This window comes from Phyllopteryx taeniolatus, chromosome 7, assembly GCF_024500385.1.
Source record: "Phyllopteryx taeniolatus isolate TA_2022b chromosome 7, UOR_Ptae_1.2, whole genome shotgun sequence".
Lineage (NCBI taxonomy): Eukaryota > Metazoa > Chordata > Actinopteri > Syngnathiformes > Syngnathidae > Phyllopteryx > Phyllopteryx taeniolatus.
Genome location: NC_084508.1, coordinates 4,070,117 through 4,081,282, shown reverse-complemented (window position 1 = coordinate 4,081,282; position 11,166 = coordinate 4,070,117). Strand labels below are relative to the sequence as shown.

General features: G+C 41.6%; 1 protein-coding gene across 2 annotated transcripts in view; it reads right to left on the bottom strand.

The window, feature by feature from the left end:
* Nucleotides 1–6,528: 6,528 nt before the first annotated feature.
* The window catches only part of LOC133480802 (cadherin-2-like), a 54,690-nt gene continuing 50,052 nt past the window's right edge, over nt 6,529–11,166 (bottom strand). For both annotated transcript variants that reach the window (XM_061779413.1, XM_061779414.1), the window contains one exon: nt 6,529–10,228. In XM_061779413.1, coding sequence (XP_061635397.1) covers nt 10,022–10,228 — 207 coding nt within the window. In that variant the 3' untranslated portion in view covers nt 6,529–10,021. The remainder of the gene's footprint in view (nt 10,229–11,166) is intronic.

Sequence of the window (11,166 nt, the reverse complement as noted above, 5' to 3'; positions counted from 1 at the left end):
GGCCGCACCGCGGCGGCTGAGGACCCCACCCGATCAATCGAGGGGCGGGATCGGGCCCGGGGGGTCCACCCGAGAGCAGCTTGGCGGACGGGCCGCGTCCCACACCGAGGGACCCGGGGTGGTCCGCCGGCCCCACCGAGGCGCCATGAAAATCAAATAAATATTTATTACATTTTGAAAAAAAAATAAAAAACATGAAATGTGGAAAAATGCAAACAAGAATCATTTTGATGCATTTAATTTGGAATGAGTATAAAAAAAATACATGTTATTGTTGGTATACATTTCACAAAATGCTCTAAAACATTGCGCTCGCACATTTAAATCCAAATTTGCAATATTTTTCATGAAATTTAAGATCTCACCATCAGCAAATATGAGCGCAATGGAATCGGCCCGTCGTGCGCAGTAGTGTCGTATATTCCTTGCAGTTTCCGCTTTTTTAATTGTACTTTAACATTTCTCTTTTTTTGAAATGTTTTTCCATCCATTCATTTTCTGAGCCGCTTCTCCTCACGCGGGTGGCGGGCGCGCTGGAGCCCATCCCAGCAGTCATCGGGCGAGAGGCGGGGTACACCCTGAACTGGTCGCCAGCCAATCGCAGGGCACATACAAACAAACAACCATTCGCACTCACATTCAAACCTACGGGCAATTTTCTTTGTTTTTAATACTTTCACTCATGTAAAGCAGATTGAGTTGCAAATTTGCTCGGCTTTGCTTTCAATTTCAATTGTGCATAAAAGAAGCATGAAATTATGAAACATAGTTTCCAACATTATAGGAAGATAAACTTCACCAATTGGACAGCAATCTGTCATTTGAGAATTAGGTGTCATTTTTAAGGACAATTTAAAAAAGTAAAGACTATATATATAAAGGATCTTCTGCGATTGGCTGGCGACCGGTTGAGGGTGTGCCCCGCCCCCTGCCCGATGACAGCTGGGATAGGCTCCAGCACGCCCGCGACCCGCGTGAGGAGAAGCGGCTCAGAAGATGGATGGATGGCTATATAAAGGATCTTTGTATAATCTTTTCTATCCAGTCTTTGTTGTGGATGTAATGATGTCTGTATCCTCTAGAGGGCAGTATCCGTCCGCCTGCAAAGGGGACGCCATCCATTTTCCTGACAGCTTCTCCTCCCGCGGGTCGCGGGCGTGCTGGCGCCTATCCCAGCTGACTTTGAGCGAGAGGCGGGGCGCACCCTGAACTGGGCACACATCGACAAACAACAAACAACCATTCACCCTCACATTCATACCAACGGGCAATTTGAAATCTTCAATTAACCTACCGTGCATGCTTTTTGGGGATGTGGGAGGAAAGCGGAGTACCCGGGGAAAAGCCACGCAGGCACGGGGAGAACATGCAAACTCCACACAGGCGGGGCCGGGGATTGAACCCCGGTCCTCAGAACTGTGAGGCAGACGCTCTAACCGGTCGTCCACCGATCCTCAAAAATGTCCTCTCTGGGCCAGTAAATAGTCATATGCCTGCGATCCAGTAACTGGACACATCCACGGGCCAGCAAATAGACTTACGCCCGGCAGGACCGGCAAACGGAAACCGGCCAATGAAAATGTTTCTTATTTCAGTGAGTAGACGCGTTCATTGGCCAACAAATAAATGGAACGGTAAATTGTGATCTAGTGTATGGACATATAAGGGGGCCAGTAAGTAGACACACATCCTTGTAATCCAGTAAATGGACATATCCATGGTCTGACAAATGGACTACTCTCTGGGCCAGTATATAGAAAGCTCCCTATGATTCACAAAATAGAAACATGTTATTCCGATCTGAGGTGGCCTCAGCTTGCCAGCTCCCAGTCAGCACATTACAGTAAAACCTTGCAAATATTTCAGTACAACGTATGAAAAACTCACCTATTTGCATCAATCTGCAGTTTTGGTGCTTGTTCTGTAACGCCACAAGATGGTGCCAAAACACGATGCTCCTTCAGAAGCGCCATGTTAGCGGATGAGTAGCTAGTGTTGTTACATTCAGCGTTGTGGAATGTCAGATAGGAATGTAGGGTTGGAAGGCGGGTAAGTACAGTACAGTGGAACCTCGGTTAACGACCGGCCCGATTTTAGAACTACTTGGTTGTCGAACGAGTTGATCAAAAAAATGACCTCTGTTTATGAACAGTCATCGCATGGCCGCGGAAGGCTCTGAACTATGTCCAATTTCCTTTGCAATTTGTCAATAAAAACATAAACACCGCTACCGGATGTGCAAACCGAAACCTTGTTGAAGTAGAAGCGCTCTGTATGATTTACAATGATGACTTGCCATTTACGAGTCTTTTTTCATCAATAAAGCTTGAAGTCTGAGCGCGCTTCAGTGTGTCTCTGCCAGCACGCTGATAAGAGTCACGCTGCCCGCTTCCTCTGGCAGTTGCCACGGCAACCAGTGTCTCAGTACAGAGCCCACAGGCGTGCCACTTTTTTTTTTTTTTTTTAAATAGACCAATGGATTCAAGCTGGACCAGCAAATAGGCACATCCCTGGGTTTGTAGATGTACATCCATGGGCTAATAAATTGACTAATCTCTGGGCCAGAACATAGACACAGCTCGGTAAATACACACGTTCCTGTGATCCAATAAATAGTTACACCCCTGCCTGTGCTCAAGTAAATAGACACACTCAAGGGCCAGCCAAAAGACACATCCTTGGCCACTCAATAGACAACGATAAACAAGCAAATGGCCACATCCCCTGCCAGCATATAGACATGATCCCAGGGCCAGTAGATAGACACAACCTATGGGTCAGCAAATAGACAATGATGCAAGTAAATAGACACATCCATGGGTCAGTGAGTAGACCCCTCAATGTGCTAATAAATTGACTCATGTCACGGGCGGTGAATTGACACAATCCCGTGATTCAGTAAATAGACACAACCAAGTCATGACATGAATTCAGAGTCAAATTGTAATGAGTATTCATATGTACGTATCATCACAGCTCGGCAGAATTTTCAAGGTGGACGAGTGCAAAGAGAAATGTTGACTCTTGGGAAGTTTTTGCTTTGACATGTGAGTGTCAATGGAACAATCAGACATGCTTGTATTGTGGCAAGAAGAGGCAGGAACATGAATGATTGATGTTGAGGGAAAGAAAGACAAAAAAAAAAAAGAAAAGCTACTAGGAAGTTTGGACTTCACAGAGACGCCAAGACTGACTCCTCTCCAGTCCTCAATCTGTCAGGGAAGAAGAGCAAGTCTCCTTCTGCTTCTTCTTTTTTTCTCCTTCCATTTCATCTTTCTTGTCTGATGCCAAATGTGCGGCGGCTTTGCGAGCGCTTGGAAATGTGAAAGTGGAGCAGCAGATTTGAGCCTTGCAGCGCAGCCGGCGAAATGCAAACCACGAGCAGGACGGACGGAGGCGCTCGGGTGCAAAACCAAAAACGCGAGCTCATGCGTTGGGGACCGAGACACGACATGAAGTGATCAAATTTGCTAATATTTTCGAAGTATAATTACCCAATAGTTTAACCCCAAATAATTGCAAACCATAAAATAGCAATTACTGCTTTCCTAATAACCACTTTGTAATATTTGTTAACACACAGAGACTCTCATTTTCCCAAATACATACAGCATGTACCAACTAGCTACCTACCTTCCATGTTGTCTTCTTTCCTATCTACCGAACCCTAAACGCAGTGACCTTTTGACCTATTCTTGTTGGGTTCCTGCTTCAGATATCATCCAGCCCTGACACCCTGTTATAATGCTGCCAATTTCTGCGGCCTCTTTTAATGTCTATGCTCCCCAATGGCGATTTGCAAACTGCGTCATACTGTAAATGTAGTAAATGATGTCATCTTGGAGAATATCTTTATGGATATGGTGACTGTGTGGTTTGCTCAACCAAGCTAGGCAAAGGGACGGGTTAATTTACTGGGTACAGGGATGTGTCTATTAACTGGCACAGTCAACTGTCCATATTAATTCCAGGGATAGGTTTATTTACTGGAAGTAAGGATGTGTCTATTAACTGGCACAGTCAACTGTCCATATTAATTCCAGGGATAGGTTTATTTACTGGAAGTAAGGATGTGTCTACTTACTGAGCCAGGGAAGTGTACATTTTCAGTCAGTGGTGCTGCTGTTCTGATTGAATGAATGACGGATTGAGTGATCTATTTTGTCCGATAGCACATCACCAGTCACCGAAAAGTCAGTCAGTGACATTACAGTCGGACAGCGGGAAGACGGGACCGAGTCGGCCAATAACAACACACGACTGGCAAAGTAAATGGCAGCAGCAGGAAGTCAAAATAAAAGAAGAAAACAAGTGTTTGCCAGCATTAACATCGCACTGGCAAATCGGAGCATTTGAAAGGTGCCAGCGACGCGAGCGTTCGCCAACACCTTCCTCACTTGTGTGTGAGTGGCAAGAAGCAGATGGCAACTGATATGGCCAATGTGATTTAGTAAGTAGACATATCCATGGGCTGGCAATTTGACACATTAATGGACCAGTAAATAGACACATCCAGGTTGTGACAAATTGACTCATTTTTAGGGCCAGTAAATACACACACCCATGTAATCCAGTAAATACAGGAGACCCATCCCTGAACCAGTGGATAGACAAATCCATGGGTCAGCAAATATACACAACACCGTGGTCAAGTAAATAGACACATCCCGGTCATTCAGGAAAGCGACATGTCCCTTGGCCAGTAAATAGACACATCCATGGACCAGGAAATAGACATGCCTGTGATGCAGTAAATAGGCACATCCCTCATGGGCACCATAAACGCCAGCAGCAGGAAGTCAACACAGAAGAAAAGAAAAAAAGATGAGGTGTTTGTCACCCTGGCCAGTTGTAACTTTTCCCAAAAATGCGCTGGCGATGCGAGTGGTCTCCAACACCTTCGTCAGTCGCGTATGACCGGCAAGAAGCTGATGGCGACTGACTCCATCCACACACAAAATGACTGAGGGAAACTTCTTCAACATGTTCTGCTTCGCTTTTAAATGTAAAAAGAAGTTAAGCACTGCTAATAGAAAGACCGGTTCTAAATTAACTGGAAACCAATACCAAAAACTCTTCAATCTTAATCCTCTTTATGTGACTGATGCTAATATGCTAACAGATGCTAATATTTCCAAAGAGCTCACACGCTACCTTCGCCGCATGACGCCGTAATCTTCATCCCGGAGGAGCGGGACATTTTTGTTGAACGCATCGCCGTCACTCATACTCACGTCCTCACGTCCTCCTCCTGTCACGCTAAATGCGAGCTGCCAACCCGCCGAGAAAGGAAGCTTGTGGATTATTTCTTTCTTCACGTTGACGCTAACGTACGCTGTCACGCGTCTCTGTCGTCCTTGTTAGTGACAACATGGCCGCCTTGCGTGGCGTGCAAAGTGCAGACGCTCGCGAAATGTATTCGCTTAGCTTTTTGTGCTATTAGAGATCCGTGGCGGAATGAAAGTTGCAGTGTCTGTTTACTTGCCCAGGTTTGTGTCTATTTACTGACACACGGAAGAGTCTGTTTCCTGGCCCAAGAATGTGTCTATTTACTGGATCACGGGAACGTGTATATTTAGTACATCTTGGTTCCAGACCCATCGTCAGACCTCAGTCTTTGAGGGGGCCCATGAACTGTGTGGGCGACAAAGCAGCAGGTTGAACTTCTTTGACACTAATGGCAGGTATGGACACGCTAAAAGTGGACCAATCGCAGCTCATGATCTCTTGCCGTGTGCGCGTGCGTGTGCGCGCGCGTGCGTGTAAGAGACCATAAACCCGTTTGGTGGAAGCTCCAAATCAAAATCAACATCTTCGATCACATCCATAAAATATTGACAATTTTATTTTATTTTTTTTACAATTATTAAAAGGTTTTTTTAAAAAATACAAAATTAAGACTTCTGAAAACTTTTAAATAAAATGTTTTTGCATTGCTATAGTTTTTAATCAAATATAAATATAAATATAAATATTAGTACTTAAATGACGTTAACAAAATGATTTTTTTTCACTTTTTACCCAAAATTTTACTTTTGTATTCATTACTTTCAAGAAATTAAAGTGTTGACAAACTTTTTATTTTGTAAATGTGAAATGAACATTTATGAATTTAAATGTATAAATGACAGTTTCTATTACACGTTAACATAAATGCAAACATTTTAAATACATTTTAAATGTCTAATTTATTTTATTCAACTGTACTTTTACATTTTAATTTCTAATTATTAGTCCAAATAAAAAGCGGCGGAACCACCGGGGCGACCTCCTGGCGAGTATTGGTGGCCCCCCTGTCGCTCCTCGGGCCTGCTTCCTCGGAGTGCCCGGAGAAAACCCACGCAGGCACGGGGAGAACATGCAAACTCCCCAAAGGCGAGGCCGGGATTTGAATACGCAACCTCAGAACTCTGAGGCTGATGTGCTAACCACCCGCCCCCCTATAATTTCTATTTTCTTTTTTTATTTTGTGGGTGCCTCATAAAAGCCGCCTGAAAAATTGCCGTTTGGTCATGATGAGAAACTACAAACATGCAAAAACATTTTAATCTGTAATCCAAAGAACATGTACAAGGATTGCCGTCATTAGCATTTCGAGAACACGAGAGAGAAACGAAAAGTCCAATCTGTACAGCTGACAGTGAGAATGTTCCAGAGAAAAAGAGCAAGGTGGCAAAAAAAAAAGCAAAACATTTTGCTCCCACTTCGTTTGGCGGCGTCCGGCGTTTGGTGAAGTTCTGCGCTACCGACTGGAACCGCCGATATGATGGCTCCCTCTGGTGGCCGACGGCTGCATAAATTACTTTGTGAAGAAGAAAAAGAGTTGCGCGTTCACTGTACACGTCTTCTCGCCCCAAAGAAAAAACAAATACTAAAACATGTCACCTTTTGTGTGCAGCTCCAAATTTGAGCCCCCTCGACAAATTGGTGGTGCTCCTCTACGTCGATCAATGCAAACGACAACTAGCAGACATCTCTTGCCATCAACTTCTTAAACAGCTAACCTACAATTCCATTGCAACATGCGGCCAATTGTTTTGTCTTGAGTTTGTCGTCACATTTCTGTGGGGCCAATTATAGTAGTGTCGCCACGCTGCACTATTCGCATATCTGTTGTTGACCAATACCGGCCACTCATGTGCCTGAGTAGCATCTGCTCCATTTGCACACTGACTGAGGAGTATCTGCAACATTTGCACAATCGACATTGTCCCAGATTATCGCACTACTCGCTTGAAGTGTCGGCGCCTCTTGCACAATGGTCATTGCAGCGGACTATTGCAATATGAGTCATTCGAACTGCTCGAAGTGCTAGAGGACTCTAGCATCTTTTTGCACAATTGTCCAAAAAAAATTATAAATGTACCGGCATTACCAGATAACTAGCAACCCTTTATTGCTCAGTGACTGTTTTTTGTCAATGTCTTTCTGTCTCCAAAGTGTTCTCCGTCAATCGACTGCCTGTTGTCGTACTCGAGCGGCTCAAACTACCGGAGACCAATTCCTTGTGTGTTTTTTTCGACATACTTGGCAAATAAAGATGATTCTGATTCTGATTCTGATTCTCATTACGCTTTTTGTTATTCACCAACAAACTGAATGTCACTGGAAAAAAAAAATACTTTGGCAGGAAAATGTATTCATTCATTAATTATTAACTAAACGAAGTAAAAAAATACTAATGTTGATAAAAAAAAAAAATTGTTTATAAAATTGTTACTTTGAAATTAAAGTTTTCATTTTCAAATTGCAGTTTTAATATTTTTCAATAATTGACGAAAAGATGCCGAAAACATAATTTGTAAATTTCAAAATGTTGTAACATTAATTTAAATCAATTTAAAATATTTTTAAATGCTTACATAAATGCTAGTTTCAAATACATTGTTTGATTACAACATATATTTTTTTATATTTTCATTTTTACTTTCTAATTCTGAATTCTTTTTGAAATAACTCAATGTTGACAACATTTGTACTTATATATTTTATTAATAAAAAATCATGATCTTGACTAAACTGGTTCTATGTAAATATATTGTTATTGAATTAATTAAATGTAGTTTTAGTAAAGGCAATTTTTTAAGTATTAATGGTTTACAAAATTAAAAACATTTAAGTCTAATTTGATTTGAAAGGTTTTTAAAAAATTATTAAAAAAATGAAAAAGAGAGCAGCAGACCATTTTTGACTGCGGTTTTATTTTTTGAAATTATATTTTTAATGTCTAATTGTATGTCATTAAAAACAATGAAACAAAATGTTGGCAACGTTTTTACTACAAAAATCTAATTTTAACCAATTTTAAAAAAATGCAGTTTGACTGTAATTGATTTTGAAAGTTTGAAATTATTTTTGAAATGATAAACTAAAAATAGAGCAGCAGACCATTTTTGAACTGCAATTTCATCTTTTGAAATGACATTTTCATTTCTAATCAAACTTCATCAAAAAGAATGAAACAAAATGTTGACAACATTTTTACTACGTTATTTTTTCAAACTCAAAATTTCCACGAGCGATTGACTTGATACGTGTTTCCGCTGCGTGCCTCACTTTGCCGGCGGTTTTCGTGGCGCACATTTTTTGCAGCATCGTACCACAAAACAGCCGATCAAGACTTGCTGTTGTTTTTGTTTTGAACGTCAAAGTTGCAGCAGTGGAGCTACACAGGAAAGCTGACACATTTTTGTTGACCTTTCACACCGCTCGTCCGGCCAGTGTGTCACACGCGCACACGCAAACGCGAAATGGTGGACCTGGGTTTGCTCGAAATCAGGGGTGGGCACACTTTTGCTTTTTAAAATGGACACATGAGCCAAATTTCCCCAAAAAACGAGTGAAAATGTTCATGTAAAATTGTTTATTTTACTCATTTAATCATTAACCAATTATATATACTTATTTTACATTTTAGTTTTTGGGAAAATTCTGTGTCACATTTAATTGTAATTAATCATGTGAAATAAAAAGTGTACGTTTTTTATTTACTTTAGAATTGTACATGTAAAATTGTGTATTAACATAACGTTTATATTTTACCATTTTACTTAATGTTATTTTCCATTTGTATGTGTTTTACAATTGTGCATGTGAAATTGTTGATTATATAACTAGTTTGATTGTAATTATTTAACCCAGTAGTTCTCAAAGTGTGGTATGAGTACCACTAGTGGTACACTGGCACCAACTCGTGGTACATGAGAAAACTAAAACTAAAACAAACAAACAAACAAAACGCTGAATAAAATACAAACAAAATGTATTTTTAATTTATTCAAAATGATATATACAACCAAACATATTGGAATGACGCTTGTGGCTATGCATACAGCCTTTACATTTTTGACTTTTCAAGTGCAGCCCAATGCTTAAGTACAGTTCAGTTGTATTCGTAAGTACAACACATTTGAACTTTGCTTTTTAAAAAATACTTAAGAGCAGTTTTGATTGAAATGAAAATTTAAAATGCAATCTTGTTTTTTAAAAAAAAATCATAATTAAAAGTACATAATAAAATAAATAAAATGAACTATTCCAATGTGCATGTAAAGTGTGTGGAATTGTTTATTTAATGAGAAATTTATTCACATTTTTATCTTTGTAATTATTAAAGCAAATGAAATTCCAATCTATCAATCAATATTTAACTGTGTTATTTTGCTAATATCTCAGTTTTATTTACAGTAAATAAATGTCCCTATTATTAATGAGCTATCGAATGAAAACTGAATAAATATGGAATTTCTGGGGAAAACTGGCTAAATTGTTTGCTAAATGTAAATGCTCGGCGGGACGGATTAAAGAACGTAGCGGCCCCGCGTGGGACCCGCGGGCCGTACTTTGCCCACCCCTGCTCCGAATCAACCAATCAGAGCCACCGCAAGCAAAAGAGAATGTACATAAAGGCACATTTGACCTCAGAGTTCATGTGAGATACAAGCAGAAGTCACAAAGTGTCCCAAATAAAAGGGTCCGTCCCGGTCGGGGTCGGCGGGGTCGGGGGTCGCCGCGTCCCCCCTCAGTTGTCTCCGCCGCCGTAGAGGTCGGCCAGCTTGCGGAACCTGGGCCCCCAGTCGCCGAGGTAATCGTAGTCCTGGTCGGCGCAGCTGGACGCCGAGTGCAGGCTGCTGAGCGAGCCGGCCGTGGAGCCGCCGCCCTCGTAGTCGAACACCAGCAGGGAGTCGTAGGGCGGCGCCGTCGGGTCGTTGTCCGCCGCCTTCAAGCCCTGGACAACCGCACCGAACACACACAAAATAAATAAACAAACACAAAATTCTACGTTGAATCAAAACGGAACTTGGGCGATTTGTTGCATTGCGAGCAAAAATGTCCACTAAAAATAATGTTATAGGGATTAAGGAGTGTTCGATTATTCGTTTATGCCTTAGATTTCACTATATTGGCCACTATAGGAAAATTCTTATCCAGTGATTTGGGAGTATTCGATTAATCGTTTCAACCCAAGAGTCAACTATATAGTCCACTATATAAAAATCCAGTTATAGTGTTAAGGGAGTATTTGATGTATCATTTCAGCCCTAGAATCCACTATAAAGTCCACTATAAAAAAAAAATCTTGTTATTGTGATCAGGGAGTATTCGATTAATCGTTTCAGCTCTAGAATCCACTATACGGAACGCTCTATAAAGATCTCGTTTGAGTGATTAAGGAGTAATCGATTATTCGTTTCAGCTCAAGAAGCTAGTAGCTAATGAATAGGTAGTATTCGATCCAGTTAATTTTTAACTATAGGTCATAGTCCGGTATATGAAAATCCCGTTTGAGCGATTCGGGAGTCTGGAATGAGTGAATGATTACGAACGCAGTCACTCAAGGCGTCACAGTAGCACTGTAGCGATGATGTCGTTATCAGCGTGCACACAACGCGGGACAACGAGCACAGACATTGAAAGCATCCGACTGTCACGGTCTAATCCCTGGAGAGTCATCAGATGTAAATTTTAACAATCCAGACAGGAAACCGATTCTCCTCCCGGCACGAGCGTCCATCACCATCATACATTTCGCCCACCGCCGCTGCCGGCGAGCACCCGTTACGGGATTACAGCTGTAATCCTGCACTTTTCCGTACGCGCTGTCAGAACTCGCTAAAAAGCGGCTCCCGTGACCCGTGCGGACCCTTCGGCGCCGTCTGACAAGTG